The sequence below is a fragment of the Pempheris klunzingeri genome, chromosome 4 (assembly GCF_042242105.1).
Source record: "Pempheris klunzingeri isolate RE-2024b chromosome 4, fPemKlu1.hap1, whole genome shotgun sequence".
Lineage (NCBI taxonomy): Eukaryota > Metazoa > Chordata > Actinopteri > Acropomatiformes > Pempheridae > Pempheris > Pempheris klunzingeri.
In genome coordinates, this window is record NC_092015.1 from 25,824,385 (window position 1) to 25,844,774 (window position 20,390).

The window sequence follows — 20,390 nt, forward strand, 5'->3', positions numbered from 1 at the left end:
ATCATCATCGTTGTTGTTGTGAGTTTACAAAATAGCTGAATAAAGAACAGAGCAGGAAATAAAGGAAACCTGGGGCTAACCACAGTGCAATCAGCTGTTTGCACTATACTTGGGGGCTTGAATATGACAGAGTACCTACAGAATATAATACAGGGAGCATTGTGGGATAGGGTTACTATACTGAAGTCCAATTAAGAGGAAAAAACACATTTTAAAACCTTACCTTATAATAGGAAGCAAAGATTTATTTAAAGTGGCGTCATTGGGAACCCGTTTCCCGCCTTAACAGTGTTGGAGTGTCTTTTCACTGACCCTGACTTCACTGCATCACTGTTGTAGAAGCTTCATGAACTTCTGACAGCACCTACATTCATTCACATGACTTTAAGTTGCCTTTCAATTTCTGAAATCTGATTATTCACACAGACCAATGATCAGTTAAATATAACACTTGCAATTAGCCTCCATGACATTTTGTCTCTGCGTTTAGTGAATGTGCTCACAACCATCAATGTGTGTGTGTTAAATGACCCCTGTGGGTGTGCTTTGGCGTAGGTAACACTCCATTACTTGTCCATTTCTTCTGCATGGCTGGCCTGAGCATTTTACCCACAGCAAAATGCACTAATTACCGCTGTAAACACACGCAAAGACAAACACTCACTCACCATTTACCTTGTTTAATTCACTGAGCCATCTTGCTTCTTGTGCTCTCTATCTGATTCTATTCAAGCGATCACCTTTGTCTTGACTGTAAGGAGACATAATTTGTTTGTTCCCTCAACGACAAAAGGATGACCAGATTCAAGCAGGCTCAAATGGGAGTGGGTGGATGGAGGGGGGCCTTTTCATCTTCATCACTGAATAGATGTGATTACATCTCTGGGAAGAGTGGCGGGCCGAAGGAGGGGAGGAGGCAGGAGGTGACAGTAGGTGAAATAAGAGGTGGACAGATAATGACAGGCACAAGACTGAAGTAGAACGGAGCAGATGAGGTCTCTCTCTCTTCTTTTTGTTCTTCCTGTGGGTCACTGCTCAGATTACTGGAGATGAAATGAGCAGTAGTGTGCCTTTTCTTAATATAGTTAAAGCGGACTGATGAGGAACATTAGACACAATGGCACCATTGTGTGGGCAGGTCTTGTAGAGCACAATAGCTAGAGCTCTTACTGAGGTGAGCCATTGAAGAGTTGAGATTCAATAGATTACAAGATATGATGAACCTGTAATAATGTTCCAGTGAGTGAGGGAGGGTGACACTTAATTTTTGTTTATCCTGGTGTGAGACACGCCGGCCTCTGCAGGTGGCGCACGAGCTGCAAGCAAACACAGTGTACACTCAACGTGGTATATGCAGCAGTACTTCTCCAGAACAGCAGTGGACGACAAGAAGAAAAAAAACATTCTGTGAGGAAAGAGATCAACCAGTGTTTAACAGAAGAAGGTCACAAGTCCTACAGCTCCTCAGCGCTGAGGATGCACTGATCTGTTTATGGCTACCAAAGAGATAAAAGTACACAAGAGGAGATATGTTTTCCCAATGATGGATTTTAAAAAGGTTTGTAGACGCAAACCTGAGCAGCAGTCTGCTTCAGTCTACTTCAAGGGCAGCGCACACCTAGTTACAAAAATTCACAGTTTTATAGTTTTTATACCGCAATGACTTACAGAGCCTTCACACGTGACTCAGAAGTCATGATGCTGTCATTTTTCTCACTGCACCTTCGCACCAGCAAGTATAAACCTTACGAAACCCTTAAGAGGTTCTGGGAAATGTATTTTATGAGACAGAGGCTTTATCTGCCCTTTGATCTTATCTGTCTGTAGTTATTACTTCCTTCCTTGGTCCTTAGATTTCACACACATTTCAATTGTGCATTAAAAAGTCTTTGTCCTTACTATTGTGCATGTGGCACTGGAGTCATAACATAAATATATTCAAATTAATGAGATAAGATTCTTTTTATGGCTATTAGAATGACCCATTTCTATTAGATTTTTAAAATGTCCCTTAAACAACCTGAGGAGACAAGCTGTAGCCACTGGGTTTTTTTTCTCCTCTGAGCGAGCGGTTCCTGCTCAGAGGAAACAGGATTGAAACTGACCTTCACTTGAAGCTGCTATTGCCTCTGCAGGCTGCTGCTGAGGACTTGAGAGTGGAAGTGAAGCAATTTTCCACACAGATTGAAAGCAAACATTTTTCGACACAACCTATATCATTTATTCCATTTGTTTTCTTGCATTTATTCGATGAATGCAAAGTGGACACGGTTCAAATTTGGCCGTTTCATTTGGTGTTAAAATGATAATTCCAATTTATTAAGACTCAGGTGTTATTTTCATATCTTTGGCCATCACGCCTGTTGGTAGTGCTGACATAGTACTTATATTAAAGTGCTGACATGGCCAAAAAAAAGTCCACTTGAGAACAAGCAATGACTTAAAAAAAGACATTTGTAATTAACTCCAGTTGTTATCTTTTAAATGTGTTCTTGTTTATTTGCTGTTGAAATCAATGCTTCTTTTCTACTTAACATATTAAGTGCAGTAATCATAGCTGAGCACCTTGGATCAGGCACACCAGTCTCATTGTGCTGGAGGAAAAGTCAGACTCATCATTGACATCATCTACTTTACAAAACTTTCATGGCATCCCGTCCCATAGTTGTTGAGATATTTCAGTCTGGACCAAAGTGGACCGACACTGCTCTCAGTGTGGAGTGCAGAGCGCTGACAGGAGCTGCTAAATCTCCCACAGGACGGTCTAATTTGTTTGGTTGTTTACCTAATGTCCCAAAATCAATGAGGTAACGATTTATTGATGTCAAAACGCTACATGATGCAACTTTCATAAAAGGCAACTGAGATGAGAAAGAGTTTGAGAACTAAAGGTGACAAGAAATGAAAGAGGAAATCTGGAGATGAGTTTGGGGGACCAGGCAGGTAGTAAACGAGGGGAAAAGGAGCAGGCAGCTCAGTGGATAAATGGAGAGCAGATGAGTGTAAAAGATTGGGAAAACAGATGTTAAAATGAGAGGGATAGAGTAGGGAGCTATTGTAGGTTGCCAACTCTCTCTCTCTCTCTCACACACACACTCACACACACACACACACACACACACACACACACACACAGAGTATGTTTTTATTCAGCCCATTTCAGTTACAGGGAATTAACACAGAATCTGCCAAGGCAATAGTACCCATTCATTCCCACTACTCAGGGACACTCGGTATTTCACAGTGGTCCTGAATACAATCAGCAAGGACACATATATTTACACTTCCACACACACACACAGCTTAGGAGCTTTATCTGAGTTCAGCCTCACAATGTACGCCCATTATTGAACCAGGGCCATGACCTTCCAGTGTCATCATACCGAAAATAGTGGAGATGAACACACTTTCCTAAAACTATGCGGGCCTCAGTATTAGTTCCATTTGATGTGATTTGCTCGTCCCGTCTCCTCACCCCCCAAAAAATACAAACAAAAAGCCAACGGTGCCAAGTTGCATGGTGGGACAGTGAATCGTAAATGTAATGAAATTCAACCAGTAGGCTGCCATCTTTATGCAACGTATCATGTCCAACCTGTGAGTGGAAATGAATGAATGTCGCGCGGCAGCACAGGTCAAACATAGAACAGAATAAGCAATAAGGAATGCTCCTCCACCTGTGGCTCCGTAAGCACATTCGCCATACATATTCAAAAGCATGATGGGAAACTCAACACGGAGCACAGTGTGACTCAGCACACATACTGCTGACACCATAAATCCATGCTAATTTGTGTGTGTGTGTGTGTGTGTGTGTGTGTACGTGCCAGCCTTATAGATGTATTTGTTATTCGCTGTGTCGAATGGTCTCATGAGATCCTTTAAATATATCTGAAGACCAACAGGTCCAGTTATTAATGGTATCTGTGTGTGTGTCGCTATGCAACCTGATCTCTTGAGATGTCGCATCAGTAGCACGCCTTTTTAAAGACGTTTTGCTTGTCATGTCTCCACGTGTTCAGCTTATTGTCTGATCTGATGCTGTCTGCCTCATCTAAGCATCAGAGCTAGAGTCTCATTCCGCAGTCAGGTTAGCTCATCAACAGCTAACATCCAGTTACACTGTCTAGATAAAGCTTGCTAACATTACGTGGTTGGGTTTAGGAGAAGATAATGGCTGGCTTAAAGTAAGTATGTTAGTTATGGAAGTGAAAGACCTGTGACTATCTCATCTGTTCACCCTGACCTCCCTCCTCCCTGAGCAGACCTACATGCAGTTAGTGAGGTTGCACATAAAATGACACCCTGTCTCTGCACAACAGAACTCTTTAGAGTACGAAATGAGATGAAAAATGCACAGGAATGATACGCAAAATTAAAACCATGTGTTGTTCATCCACCATTAGCAGAGACCGGGCCACACAGCGAGCCTGTAGGCGGATTCCTCCCCAGCCTGCTACAGTGGGCGGGGAGATAAAAATCAATTAGCCTAATCAATGAATAAAAACAATACTCATTTGATCCAGAGGGGTTTTCATGAAAACAGTTTTAGCTCAGCACCTTTGTGCTGTCAGCCTGTTAAGAACACTCTGGCAGCCCACTGTCCTCTCACCTCCCAGGAACCACAGCTGGGTGTGAGGACCGAGGCAGTCAAACAGAGGCTGGTTTGTAGATTTGTCTTTTCTATGTTCACTTCAACCAATCAGCTTCAGCCATGAGCTCTGTTAAACAGTCATCTTGTTGCTATCTGAATTAAGATCTGTATTTCAGTGCTGGATCCGTAGAACAAACCTCCTCCTCGACTCAGTGCACGAAATAACGGTCATTTAGTGAACTTCCTGTTCTTAGTTCTTCCTGTTCCCAATGGAGTCTAAACTCACACACACACAAACAGTCAAGTACATGAACTCATATCCCAAGAGCAAATAACAGGTTTGAGGTAATCTCAAAAGATGTTCAACACCTTCCATAGAGCAGATACACAGTCCAGATCTCCTTTTTTGAGCTCTATCCTAATTCAATTCGCTTATTCAAACAAGTGCACGCACAGCCTAGCGAGGTGTTGGCTGTTTCAGTTTAAACAGCTTATCAAGTTTCCTGCTTAGACACAACACAGCCAGACAGGAGTGTCTGCAACGTGAAATCTGCATTTAGATGAAGGTGTTGCATTTGTGGAGTTAGACGAAAGCGTTAGGCTAATGAAAAACTTTGAATTTACTTAGGAGGAAGCCATCGTGACAAGACTTTTTTTCTTTTATTGTATTTTTATATAATATACCTCGACACTTGACTACTGCACATGACAGGTGCCTCATTTATTGTGTTCACCAATGCACTCTGTGTCTTAGCTGGCATGCTAATGTTACTAGTAAGCATATTTGCCAGTTCTACAGCAAGTTTGTTAACTGCCCTCTTTTCTTCTGTTGTATTTTAGTGCCATTCTTTAAGCTCGCCTTAGCTGCCATATCTGATCAGTTTGATTACATACCTTTGTCTTGGCGGAAATGTGCTTCTTTCCTTGAGCTGCTGGTCGGGAGGAACACAAATGAAGTACTGTAGCTCACGACGATGGACCCAACAGGAGACCATGTGATTTCCTTTCATTTAACCAAAGACTGTGACTGCGCTCATCATTGTTTCCTACAGTTTAAACCTGGGGATTAAAATTGGTCTCATTTGCCAATAAAATGACATATTCAAAGTATTTAAAATACACAAATTCAAGTTCCTAAAGTACAAATTACACTTTTTTTTTTTTGTCCAGCAAAACACAAATTACAAAATGCTCAAATGTCCTCTATGAAGCTTTTTCATTCTTTCAATTACTTGCAGGCCAAACACTTAATACCTGCGGATCCAAAGATACACACACACACACACACACACACACACACACACACACACACACACACACACACGAAAACAATGAAGCTGCCATTTGCTCAAGCCGTCACACATGTGGCTTACATGACACCACTTAGTGCACTTTCCTCTGGGTTGGGTGTCATTAAGGAGTACCATGTGACCATGTGAGCACACATACTTAGTATAGAGCACTAACTGGCTGCTGAGAACATCCAGTACAGAAGAGAAATGCTGTAATAATAAATCACTACTGTGTGTAATGTATGTGTCCTGCAGCATTTTCAAAGAAGATAAAAGTCATTCTTAAAATAATAAAGTAACACAAGTTTGACTGATATTCCCTGAGGTCTTATCAGAGCAACCAACACCTGTTTGATTGATACTGTGCTCACCACTCACCCACCTCCACCCGCCCTCCCGCACGCACACAATATGATTTAGGTTGATAAATGCAAACAGTAATATCTGTTTTTGCAAAGAGCCCCTCAAGTTTGAACCCTTTAACTGCCGCTGTACTGTAATGTGAATTTGCAGACACACTTTTTCCATAATTGGAATGCAAACGTAACTTGTGCGAAGAGCCAGGGGTCTGTTTGGCCCCCGAAAACCTTAACTAGCAGTCAAATGTGGGTGTGACTAAATTCCACTTGACACCCCACCCTCCTCTCCCTTTTCCATCTCTGACTCCAATCCATCTGATGACTCAGGCAATCTGTGTGTCATGTAAAATTAAGTGGATCTGAAGATGCAGAGAGGGAGAAGAAATGGAAAGTGTGGTAGAAATTATAAATGGTGAAGGAGGGAGATAGTGTGTGTGTGTGTGTGTGTGTGTGTGTGTGTGTGTATCCCGATGGTTTGCCTGGTGGTTAGGCCTGTGACACGCGGTGGAAGTGACAAGGTAGTGACACGTTTCCTCTGATCTGGGCTGCAGACATGACAGAGTTTTGGACTTGGGGGCACACACACACACACACACACACACACACACACACTTGGGAGACCCCTCTGGGTGAATGGTGCTTCATCACAGCCACCCTCCTCCTTCCTGTCATCGTCTCTTGGTTTTTGTAGCCAACAGCTTTTTTTGTCATAACAAGTGAAACACTTGGAAATTTATCTGTGACGCTTGAAGCATGTGGAGAGAAATTAGGGTCAAACATTGGTGACTAATTCATGTTTCATGTTCCACAAATAAAAAGGACATTTACAGATATGTAATAAGATTTGATAGTAATAATAATCTACAAACATAACTTCCTGTGCATGTAAATAACTAAAACTATTTGCAGTTGTTAAAATGTGTGTGCATGGATACCTGATACGTGTGGCTTGGATCACATTTAGAGTCTAAGATTCTGATCCACAAATAATAATAATAATAATAATCCTTTAATGGTCAATTTTTGTACAGCATACTTCACAGCACACTTTACAAATTGAAATTAGTTCTCTGTATTTAACCCATCATATGTACACACACATGCCCCACACTCATGCACATGCATATGAACAGAGGGCAGCCATACAAAGCGCCCGGGGAGCGATCTTAGGGGGGGGGGGGTTAAGGGCCTTGCTCAAGGGCCAGAGTGGCGCCGGCAACGCTGATGTGATGGCGGTGATACACCTGTCGGCCTCTTGGTCACCACACCAAGTCTTCTTTCCTTTGGGGGTTCTCTCAGTCCATGCCGGTCTAGGGGTACGAACCAGCAACCTCCCGGTCACGAACTCGTCTATCGAACCACTCGGCCACCACAAATGCATGTTGCGTTCAAGTGCTGGAGGAAAACCCACTTTTTTTTTTGTCACAGAAGCCTGTAGCGGTTGTATCTCTTTTCTTATCCGCACAGACATGCACGCTGTATTTTTTTTTCTCCTTCTGATTCACTTTACATGGAATTAATTTCATTACAGGCAACAAAATTCCAAAAAAGGATTGCTTGAGCTCATTTTAAACCTGCTTTAATCTCGAATAATTGTGCACTTTTATTCTGAACTAACAGCATTCACATGCACAGCCAGCAAATGTCATTAGATTCTGACATTCATTCAAGCTGGGTTGTATTTATTTGTAAAACTGTTGTTCAAATTGGTTGGTATTTCTTTGTAGATTGGAAAATGCATTTGTGAACACCATAAATTACTCTAAATGTGTAAATCTGTCACCAATACTGGTGACTGGTGGTATTTGTCACCAGTGCTGAGACTGATACAAGTATTTAATAAAATCGTACAAACATGAATCAGAAAACCATGCGTGCACACACACACACACACACACACACACACACACACACACACACACACACAGAGCAAATCCTCTGAGCCGGGGTCCTTCCTCAGTGATAAATGTCAGCCTCCCTCCTCCTGAACAGATATCGATGGTTATTTGGGCTTATTTCTCCAATCTGTTGTTCACCTCAGAGCAGAGATGGAATCCATTTCTGCCTGGTTGGCGGCTAGGCTGACTGTGGGACAAGGTAATTTGGCTGGCTGGCACCCACCAGTATCTCTCTGTCTAAGCTGCTGAGCTATCTCACCCTCTATTTCCAAAGTTTACCTCAAACAAACAAGTGCCGCAGACACAAAAACCCCTCAGCTTTCTGCTCGGAGATGCACAAACTGGTCTTCGGCTGAAATGAAACAGAGTCCGAACACCCTGAGCGGTTGTTAAGTTTCATCTGGCTTCCGCAAACAATCTCCTGAAGAAGTAAAAACAAAAAAAAACAGAGACACATAACGCAACTTTTTTTTCTTTTTTTCTTTTCAGTTTACATTTTGTAAATGTACATATATTCTTTTCAGATTTCATCAGGAAATCAAACACTGAACATTTCATCTCTTCAATAAACAAATGTTTTGCACTCCTGTGAGCAGAAATCCAGGCAAAGACTTGAAATGTAGTGTCGATGCTTAGTTGAGGAGTGTAGTGTCCAAACAAAAGCTCACCCGTGGAAAAAGGATCTCACTGATTGACAGTGATCTAAGCCATATCAAATTAATCAAAGTACCAGTGTTTCTTCAAATGAGGATCTGAACCTCACAGATGTGTCAAAGTCAGTGTGATGAAGATTGTCAGAGCAAATCTACTAAACTCCTATAGATTCTTCTATCTTACAGGACATAGAATGCATTATTGCTGTGTAAAGGACTGGACTGTTTGAAACAGAATGCTAGATAAAATGAGTCTATGTGACAGAAGAAATATCACATTCCTCCTCTTACAAATGACAGCATGAGTTTAAAAACATACCTTTACTCAGTTCAGTACAACCTGGGCTTTTGTTGTTGCCTCACTTGGTCTGGTATGACCTGCACACTTGGACATCACACACTTCTCTTCTTATGCTACTGGTACACTATGTTCTGGTGCTTATCATTACCTTGCAAATGCCACTCATGGCCTCTGTTCTATAAGTGTTCATAATACTTTGGGTAAAGGTACATGCTGAGTTGAGCAAATATTGAAATTAATTGAGACACTGCAGTATTGAGGCCAGTCAAGCAACACAGCCACTAGTGAGTAAAAACAAAAGTTAGTACCTAAAATACATAAAAACTCTATAAAACATTGTGGATAATCACAATAGTTACTGCTGCTGTAAACACGTTTAAGGACATTTTGGAGAGCTGCGCAACATGCAGTTTTGGCAGCAGAAGGACAAAAGTGCATTAGGAAAAAAGAGGAATGTCATCCTGAGATCTCACATGTTATTTTTGGAATAAATCTTTCAAGAGTTCCTTGGTAGCACCATAGCTATTATTGTTTAACAGTTTCCTTTGTTCTAAGATGCTTAAATGGAAAAGCAGATTTCCTGTCAACGACTGCTCCAAGGTGTAACACAGTCCAACTTTCTGTCCGTGATGGAATGAGTCCAAGAACTATAGCTCCCTAACTAGCAAGGCACTTTTTCATCTAAAGGCATATGGAATGATCATTTTAAGGAATCTGAGCAGCAGCACACCTTGACAACATTTAAAGAGCGTGCTCTCTATCGTGAATACTGTGTTAATGAAGAAGCAGCTGATGGAGCGACAAAGGCAGACTGGTAATCTAAATTGTGCCCTGTGGGCCTGTCAGCTGGTGGTCCTGTGGTGGGTACTGCAACATGAGTACAAATGGATTAAAAAGAACATTATATTCTATTTGATACTGCTTCTGAACGGCCTGCTTGGCAGGTTGTACATTGGTCTGAGGAACTGTTAACTTTACTAAGGCACATTCAATCACGGTCACACAGTTTAAATTGCCTCAAGGTTTGACCGAAGAGTTTAACATCACGGTGCCTTGACGAGAATACCAGAACTACAAGCTGAAAACAGATAAAAGAGGGAATTAAATATGTAGACAGTTTTTCTGTGATCCCTAAGTGGGCATGTGTGATATCTTCATTTTAAATATTCTAAAAATAAGCCGGGTCTCTTGGGAATTTGTTTGTACGTTGTGCCTCCATGTTGTGCGAGGCAGTGCAGGTGGTATCGCTGGGTCAACAGTTGACGTCCCTGTATGGATCAAATTTCAAGGCTGTTTCCTTTTCCTCAGTCTGTTGTAGGCTGGAGAGTATCAGAGTCAGTAGTGGGGTCAGTGGTGACGCTGCACTAAAAGTGGTCCACATACCTTCAGAGAGAACCCTCAGCAGCTGGTGGAGCCACTGCTGAACTCATCGGCCCTCAGACTCGAGAGGAGGGGGACTGTTCAAAGGTCAGTGGTGATGACGGGCGTGACACCGTGGATGAGCAGCGTGGGGCCCAGGTCCCGAGTCAGCAGCTCCAGCTGGTGTAAGTAGGTGTTGTAGCGGCGCGTGTCAGCTGGGGGGCGGGGCAAGTACAGGAAACGCACAGCGGGGTTGGGCTGGGCCGTGTCCAGGATCAGCTTATTGACAGCTGACAGGTAGTCATCGGACAGACGCGTGGCGTTGCTTGGGAAGCTATTTACGTAATCGTCTTCATTTTCTTCCTCATCTGCTCTTGACTCTTCTTTAGTGGTATCACGGAATTGGGGTTTCCTGCCCCACTCGCCCTGGCGCTGCCAGTGTAGCGCCACCTGCTGGTCCCAAGGCACGGGGTAAACCTGCGCTTTGATCCTCAGCTCTTTCAGCAGCTGGCCCAGCTTCTCCTCCGAGCCTCTCACGCTTCTTCCTTCCTCCACGCACAGGAAGAGACGGAGCGTAGCTTTGCGCCAGGCTCTCACCATGTTGAGGATACATGCCAGCTGCAGCAGGAACAGAGAGCAGGTATCAACGTAGCTACTGCTGTCCGGACGCAGGAGGTTGACCGGCCAGACGTCAACGTACACAGCTCCCTTCCCCGGAGAGGAGGAGGGTGGAGAGAGGACCTGGGCTCGTTCAAAGCTGTTGAAGTATCTGGCAAGCACCACGTTCTTCAGCATCTTCATGGCATCAGCGATAATGGCTACATACTCCTGGGGTCCAAGAACCTTCCCGTCCCCAAGTTCACCAGAATCCTGTCTGTCACTGGACCCCCGCAGGGAGGCAAAGTGGAAAAGTTGCTCAAGCTCCTGTGAGGAGCCTGAAAGATCTGTGCTCTGACTGGTAGAGAGCGACGGGTCAGTCAGCTTGTCCTTAGGCTGACAGTCGTCATAGAAACCGAGGACGAGTGTGTTAGGGCGCATCCCACCTGGAAAGAGGGGCAGAGAAGAGAGAACGATGAGAGAAAGAACGAGACTAGAGCATTTGCTACAATCTAATGCAAATCATTTCCATCACCTCTGATTTCCTGAGCTGCGAAGTGAAAGGTAGAGGTAGAGGTACAGTTTATCATTTATCAGTTTATTCATTTTATCTGACAATGAAGTGAAAACAAGAGACAGATATTAAGAAAGACAAGAACCTGAGTGAGAAGTGAGCAGAGATACAAGAAAGGACTGGAGAAATAAAAAAGACTGGTCAAAGTTAGATGTGAGTCACAACTCTCATGAAAGCAGGAAACAGAAACAGTAAATAACAAGTAAAGAACTAGAAACCCACTGAGGGTCAAATCAAAACTATGCAGTAGGTGTTAACGAGGAGGAGAGTGTGTACAAACATTAGCTCAGTGTTAAAATTCAGACTAAAAGTACAGTCAGAAAAAAATAACATATACCGTACAATACCTGAAAGACATGAGCTAAAAAGGAAAAGTGTTCATTGGATGTAAAATATAGGTGTGCTTGTATGTTCTGCAAATTCGCAGTTGAAACTTCTGAAATAATTTCACGTCTTCATTTGATTTTTTGAAATGGGGTTGTATGAAGTCAACTAACTAACTAACTAACTAACTAACTAACTAACTACCACCCATTCCTGTGTTCTGCTAGGTAAAATTAGTGCTTTTGTCAGTGGAGTCTGGTGACTTTCAAGACAGTGACATAACAGCTTCAGATCCCTGTCAGACAGGGCTGACTGACAGCAATGTTAAAATATTAGAAATATAGCATACACACCCACAGCAGTGCTGACTGTAGGAGATACACTGACTATGGCAGTAATAGTTCAAGGAAGAATGTATTTAAGGACATAATATTGTATCAAGCTTGTTTGTGTACATATGAAATTAAAGTGGCAATTGAAACTGAACTTGTAACTTAAAGTGGAAGTGCTGAAAGAGTCAGTTTGAGTGAAAAAGCATTGAAAGGAACTGAAGTGGAGATTGGAGATGGAAGAAATTGAAGCTGGAAGTACTGAGAGGAGTTACAGCTTCAGCTCCAGTTGTAAATTTTGGATGGAGATCGAGTGACAACTTTAGTAGGGAATGAAAATAACATTGAAGTGGCATTTTAAATCTAATTACCAAAAGACTTTAAGATGGCAGTTCGAATAAAATGGTGAGAGGAGTTTTACTTTTAATGCAAGTGCTGAATAAGGCTGGAGTGTCAGTGTCTGTGGTGGTCCTAAAGGAAGCTGCAGAGGCAGTTGACGTTAGGGAAATTAAATCATTTTCTAGGTGACATTCAGACTAAAACTAAAAATGGCTTTAATTATAATTTCAGTGCCTCTAAAAGGAAAATGTTAAATCACAGCCTAAAATCAGCCTCCAGTTATCAGCAGCTGTACTCCCAGACATCTGTGCAGGCTCTCCAATGTGCTTATTGGCCAACAGGAACATTTTGTGGTGGAGATGGTGAAACTTACCGAGTCCAGAGATGAAGAGCAGATGTTGGATTCCATGACGCACAGAATCAGCCAGTGTCAAGTTAACAAAAGCTTTGATGTTTAGATGGTCCACCAGGGACAACCAGGAGTCATACTGGGTCTGCAGAGGGTCCGATGGTAACGTGTCTGGGAGGGTGGAAGAAAACAAAATGCTATGTTGTGAAAAACATAACTGACAGCTGAAGAGAAGTATGTTTGGATTCGTGGGGAGACAAAGGAAAGAGAAGGCCGAGAACAACAGATACACGAGTCAGAAAAGAGAATGGGGAAGTCAGTATGACAGAGCTGGAATTAGAGGCGCAGTGTGAGACAGATACGAGACAACATGCTGAGATGTGGGGGGGCAAAGAGAGAGAATGATGTAGGCACAAATGACAGCGCAGACAGAATGTGAGACAGAGAGGAAGATACAGGGGAGCACACACAGGCAGGCAGGTGATCAATCATCCAAAAAAACATCAATATGTATGTAGAGAGCAATCCAGAGGCCACATCTTTGAGCTTCATAGACAATTCTTGTGGAAGTTTAAGCTGTGTTAGCACCTCAGCAGACCATTAACACTGTTCTTCCTATGTATAAGTATTGTTTTTATTCAGCTTTAAGGCAGCTGCTGCACAAGTAAGAGAATGAATGGATGGGCTTAAAACACATTAAGAGGGCAAGGTGGAAGTAGCTGGGAGTCCTCAACAACAAACTCCTCTTCAATGTAATTATGTGAATGAATGACTGAGTGCCTCATCAAGACTCAGAATGAGAGAAGGGCTCTTCAGTGCCTAATGAACATGTCATTTTTCTACTGTGAAGCACTCAGAGGACTCAGCTTCTGAAAGCTCCATTCAGGGCCGGTCCCTGACATCCATCCACATATAAAACCCCTCAACAAAATCCTCAGAAGACAAAGAAAACAATCAATGACCCTGCTCTGTTGAACTCGGCGTGCCTCTACAGAAAATAAAGGCGAAGCCTCCTGAGCATTGTACGTACAATTATTTCCCTCGGTATAAAGCAGCAGCAGAAGGGCCAATGCCACGGACAAAGGTCTAGCATGCTAAAAAGGTCCACTGAATGAAGTAAACTGCACACTGTGACCCGGGGAAGCATTTGCCAAATTGTATACTTATATATTTTGAGAAGAGCTCACCGTTATCTTGAGTTGGTCCTGAATGAAAACACTTCATCAAAGTGGATGTGTTTCTACGTCAAGTAGTGAGAAACATTTGCTGTTAAAATTCAGAAATAATGTTGAAGCTGAAAAACAAGCTTTTAGTTTTGCCACCTCTGAATGTCATAATAATGTTAAATTATCCAAAAACTATATCCCATCAACATCCCCAAATTGTTTTGTTCATAATTAATAGTTGCCCCGTCACACTGCGCTGGTTTAGATGAGAAACGGTGCAGAAGTAAACATTCAGGTACTCCTGATGATCGGATGGTGTCATGAAAAAGAACTTTGGGAGTCGACATTGTTTGGTTTCCTGATCGTTCACAGGAGAAAGAACGTATTTATGTCGATGATTTCTGCAGATTAATCAGCTATCCACTATTTAATGCTTCAAACTATCGTTATTACACCAGCCTTTAAAAATCCACTATCGGCCAATGTCTAGTGTAAAGTAAATGTAGTACTACAAGTAGCACAGCCGAACACAACCAGAGACTTAACAGTGGGTCAGTTTCCAGAATTTCAGCATCCTTACTGAGATCTCCCAGCTGGACATGCCCCAGCACGTAGAGGCCGCTCTTCTTGATGTCGTTGATGAAGGTGATGAGGCCTACACTGCTGCGAGGGTTGGAAACCATCAGCAGGACCTGAGGCCTCCAGAACTTCACGTGGTCCTTCCTCACATCCAGCATGAGCAGGTACTTGCGTACCTACAGGAGACGAGGGAAATGGGATGAGAGCCGTTGTTTACCCTGATTTAACCCCTGCTGGACTTGGTGGTCATTAATATTCCACTATTATTGTGAATATGGCTCATGTAAACATGCATATTCTGTTTGCAAGTAAACAGCAATATTGGTGGAATATTCATCCTCATTAGCCACATAAAGAGCTTAGTAGGAAGACTGTCTCAGACTAAGGGAAAATACTGAATATTTCATGCATGTAAATGCTGTGTTTCAAAAAGCAATGTGTGTTTCCCTAAAATGGAGACATCTCTTCAGATGCAAAACTTGCTATTGACATTTTTTTTTTTTGGAACATACATATACAGATTTGATCGTGTGATATTTCTCATGCTTGCAAAATCACTGCAGAATTCTGATTAGACACACCTGAACATGCTCATTCAAATACAGATAGAGACTATTTCATGTATTGTTTTTCACTCAGAATCCATGATTGGAGATGTGTGCAGAAAGGGAAGTAACTTTTATGGAACACTGGTGCATTCAGATTTCACACAGGGTTCATACAACAGGAAGATTAATGTGTTAAGTAAACCACTTCAGAACCAACACTGATAATAAGCTCACTTGTGGTTAAAATAACTAGCACTAACTTGCATTTCAAGCAAAAAAAAAACTATTCGATAGTCACAGTGAACTATTCGAAGATTATTCGATTAGTTCACCCCCCCAGTCCTCCCCTCCCGCCTCCCCGCATGTGCACAAAAACACACAAATGCACTAATTCATCGAAATTAATTTCACCTACTACAGCTCATGGGAACACAAGGAAGATAATCAAAATGCCACTGAACCACTATATGAATATTAGTATTCCCTGGCTGGTGCACCACATTACTGACAAAACAATTTCACAATGAACTTTCATACATATTACAAGACCTTAGACAGCAGAAGGAGTTTGCAGTTTAAGGCCTTAGAATGAACTTTGAGCGTAACTTAGCCCAACGTGGACGACAAGTCCTTGAAGCACTCAAAAAAATGGAAATCTGAGAATTCATAACTTTATCTGATGAAGATCATGTGTCACCAAAAGGTCCATTGTTTTCTGTTTACAGACTGAGCCTTTAACCTCAACAATCACATCATTTAGTGTGATCATTACAGAGGTAGTATTTTCACAGAACTCCTTCTCAGTACTGCCTTGCTGCTATTTGATGTCCGTCTGCATCCTCTTTTTCTCATTTTACTTCATGGTCCATTGGCCCAATATTCATGTGACATTGTTGAGAACAAAGGTAAATGCATAAAAAAAACAAACCCCTAAAGATTCAGAGGTGCGGACGAGATGATGAAAGTGATTTCAGGAACCCGAATGAGCTGCCAAGAAGTGAATTCAGTTAAGCAAATGAATTTTAAACTTTAAGTGAACTTCAAGGAGTTTGGCTGTTATAGCTTCATCTGGCATAACCAGCAGCAAAAGCTACATTTGAACATTATGTGTGTTTGTGTTTGTGTGTACCTCCATCTTATGTGCATGCATGCGCAGCTCTGTTGTAACTACAGGACCTTCTCTTAAACAGAAACACATTACATCTCTAATCAACATCCCATTGGAGTATGAGCAGAGTATGTAGCAGGGACCAAAGGATTTGTGTGGAAATATTTGTGTATATGCTTATGTACATAAGTGTCAATCAAACTGTTATGGGTAAAAATGAGTGTTGCCTTAAATACCGTATCAGCTTGTATTAGAAATCGCACTACAACACAACCATCATTAGGATGCTGAAAGTGTGCTGATGAGGCGGCATCAAGATACCATTAAGGAAATGTAACCAAGTGGAACCAAACATTAGATCTAAACCTGCAGTCTACTAAGAATGATTAACACTTCATTTACGCCCTCATTGGAATTAATGGCCATCAGCTCAATGACGACATGTCCAACATGTTAAAGCTGCTGCTTACACTGTCGGATTCACCCCTTTGAGGGATGAAGGATAATTTTGTGTTTTTCATGGCTTTTGCACTCCTGAGTGGTCCTTATTAAAAGTAGAGCGAGGAACGCTGTCTTGGCGTAATCAGCAAGTTGGGGAGAAAGTCATCTCTGACGCCACTAATGTGGGGAAAGTTTCACCTTGGCTGGAGTCGACCAATCACCTCAGATTTAGGGGGAGGAAGTATAGCCTGAAGCACCAGCCAATCAAACCAGCTTTTTTTTTTTTTTTTTGGTCAAAATAACTTGAGGAAGACTAAAAACACTCAGAAATGACTTTCACTTGAAAACACCTTTGGGTGTGTTTAATAGACTTGAGGTAATGATGAAACAATGACACTTTTCTCGCATCTGAAAAGACCCAGAAAAATTGTGCACTAACGACCGTCTAAGAAATACGTTTCTGTACGTGTGTGCCTACATAGCCATCAGTCAAAAATGAATATTCAACCATTTCCAACATTATTACCATCATAATCACAGTAACTGTTTTTTTTTTTTTGCTCCTATCCAGTAATTGCCGTCAAAACAAAAAAACGAGGTCTCCAAGGCAAAGTCCAACTGCCTCCACTCATCTAATCATCTGTCTCTCTTTATCTCTCCATTTCCCCCTGTCTTCTCATCCATCAGGCTATCATCATTTCTCTGTCGCTTCAATCTCATCCATCACTCAGTTTCTCAATCACTCATCCCCTCTCGCTCCTTATATTCTCCATCTTTCCCTCCCATGATACCATCAGCCTTTCATGCCTCAGTTTGTCTTTTTCTTTGTTCTCTTTCTCTCCTAAACACAGTTGTCAACCGCCTGTTATCTCCTCGTGTGTTTTTGTAGCGAGCTGCTGAGTCTCCTGTCTCTGCCTCAATGTCACCCAGTTGGCGCCCTGCCACTACTGCTGGGGAGTAAGAGGAATGCATGCATGAGGCATGTACGTGCCCAAACTTGGCCTCCCCTGCTTGGTCTATTAGTGTAATCGTTTAAATCAGAATGGGCCTCTTGCCAAGGGTGGGTTTAAGAAGGGGGGCACGGTTTTAACGAAGAGAGTTAGGACGCAGATTTAAAGCCATGATTCTCGGCAAGAATAAGCTAAATTATTACTAATTGTTACATTGTTTATTTAGTGTAATACATAAATGCCAATATGAAATAATAGCAATAGACAGCTTGTATTTGTAACTCCAAATAGCTTATAGGTGTGGACAGATTATAAGGGGCCCCTGCATAGAGACTTGTAAAAGGTCCAACATAGATTCTGTGTGACTAAAAGAGACATTCAATGACAACATGGTCATTTTGTGTCTCTTTGTAGTCATTTTGCCCGTCTGTGTAGTTATTCTGCATCTGTTTGTTGTCGTTTTGCAGCTTTTTTGTCTTTTTGGGCATCTTTATAGTCGGTTCAGACCTCTTCAGTAATCCATCAATGACACTAATAACCCAACTACCTATGACCTTCTGATTCTGCTAGCAGGGCACCGGGGTGTCCGGCTATTCCTCTAGCCCCTCGCCTGCTCCGAACTGCTGTTTCAGGCTGAGAGAAACAGCAGAGGACGGAGAGAAGCAGGATGAGATGAAGAGAACAAGATGGGAGGAGGGAAGGAGGGAGGAAAACCTCAATAAGTTAAGTGGTTGTAATAATGTTCTGCCTCCTGACAAGCTGCTGGCAAACCCAGCCACCCTCACCCTCCCTGCCCATAACCCCTGCACACAGTCTTGGCAATGGTTCTTCTCGGCAACAGGCCCTCCTGGCAACAGTGCCCCCTCTCCTTGAGAGCAACAGGCTCGCAAGATAGAGGACATGGAGAGATAGATGATGTAAACCTCTGTGTGTGTGTGTGTGTGTGCATGCTTTTGTGAGTATGAATGCATGTAAAAAATTTAGAGAGCGTTGCTGAGAAAAAAGATGCAGTGTGTGTGTGTGTGTGTGTGTGTGTGTGAGAGCACGTGTCTGGCAAACCTGATATGAATGTGATAGATAGCTGCTGAAGGATTGACAAGGTGGTATTGTGTGTATGTGTGAGAAAAAGTGAGCAGGGGAAAATCTGTGTGTTTGTCTGTTAAATGCAGAAATCTGCCGGCTGGGGAGAGGCAGCAGAGATCAGTCTGTGTGTGTGTGTGTGTGTGTGTGTGTGTGTGTGTGTTCGTCTGTGTTTGTCTGCATGGCTCTATGAACCTGATAGAACGATTGCTTGGCAGAGGTACAGGCTCATGTAAAGCTGAGGGGATGAGATTTTAGTTGGTCTAGTAATGACAATGCAGTAGTGAGTGAGTGAGTGAGTGAGTGAGTGAGTGAGTGAGTGAGTGAGTGAGTGAGTGAGTGAGTGAGTGAGTCTCAGACCTGGTGGAAAATGAGAGCCTGGCTGATGTAGCCCCAGCTTGAGGTTGGACTGAGGTAGTGAATCAGCAGAAGCAGCAGAAGCATGAAGGCGATGCTGGCCGAGGCGTAGATGGCGTTAATCAGGAACATCATCACGGCACAACCCACGATGCCCAGGGCACATGTGTGCCAGGTGAAGTAACGAAAGGTGGGCCTGAGAAGAGAACGGGGGGGGGGGAGAGGTAAAAATTAGAGCGGAAGCAATACAGATTTCACTTATCAGTAAATAACAATCACCCAACTCTGACTTGACGATGGTTAGAGTTTATATAGTTTGGTGTTAACTATAATCTGACATTGTCCGTGCAATAACGTCTTTCTAAGTGCAGGTGGATCATAAACATTCCTATGCACATATTCTGGTTGTGCCTGTTTTTTCAGCCTGAGGTCTGATGACCACCATGTTGTACGGATCAAGTGAAAAGATGATGAGAGACTGTGGGCATGAACCTTTTCATTTTATCATCTAAAAGTAAAGACTATAAAAAGCAACCATTTCACAAGTGTGTAAGCCATATGGAAAATGAACCAACTTTCACCGACTGGAGGAATCTTTTAAATAGCTGCTACACCCATGAAAGAATTTAATTTGTCTGGGTTTCACAGGAGAGTTTCAGTGTCACATGATGATCTAAACCCCCTATTCTGAGACATTTCCACCCTATCAGGTAGAAAAATCAATGGGAAATATTGAAGACAGTTAATACCTGCTGTTTAGAATGAGAGAATGAAAACAGACGCGTTTAAAGACAGAAGCTTCTGAGGCACAAGACATCACCAATACAAGACTTAAAAAAGTAAAACCCTGCAGAGGTTCTACTTTTGACTTCTTCCTTCGCTTTTGACATCATGGTGTTTGTTTTTAAACACCTGTCCACACCGTATCATTTGTGTGACTGGTGCTGCAGCAGTTCAGGCTGCAACGGTTTGGTCTCGTTGTACATTGTGCCATACCACCACTGTAAGCTGAATACTAATTAACAGCATGTGGCAGCTAGTGTCATCCATGCAGACAGACTCAGGGGCAGGATACACATAATAGTAAAGATGACATACATCCCCTCTGCGATAATTAGGAGGTGTTACTTTAGTTGAATAGTCACTTTGGCAAGACAAACAAATTATTTTCTAATGAAACTTTTCAATCTATA

The 20,390-nt window shown here is 42.4% G+C and overlaps 1 protein-coding gene across 1 annotated transcript in view; it reads right to left on the reverse strand.

The window, feature by feature from the left end:
- Positions 1–8,624: 8,624 nt before the first annotated feature.
- LOC139200010 (solute carrier family 12 member 9) overlaps positions 8,625–20,390 on the reverse strand; it is a 62,649-nt gene continuing 50,883 nt past the window's right edge. The window contains exons 10-13 of the mRNA XM_070829239.1: positions 19,201–19,393; positions 14,715–14,889; positions 12,993–13,139; positions 8,625–11,499 (exon numbers count right to left, since the gene is read on the reverse strand). Coding sequence (XP_070685340.1) covers positions 10,559–11,499; positions 12,993–13,139; positions 14,715–14,889; positions 19,201–19,393 — 1,456 coding nt within the window. The 3' untranslated portion in view covers positions 8,625–10,558. The remainder of the gene's footprint in view (positions 11,500–12,992; positions 13,140–14,714; positions 14,890–19,200; positions 19,394–20,390) is intronic.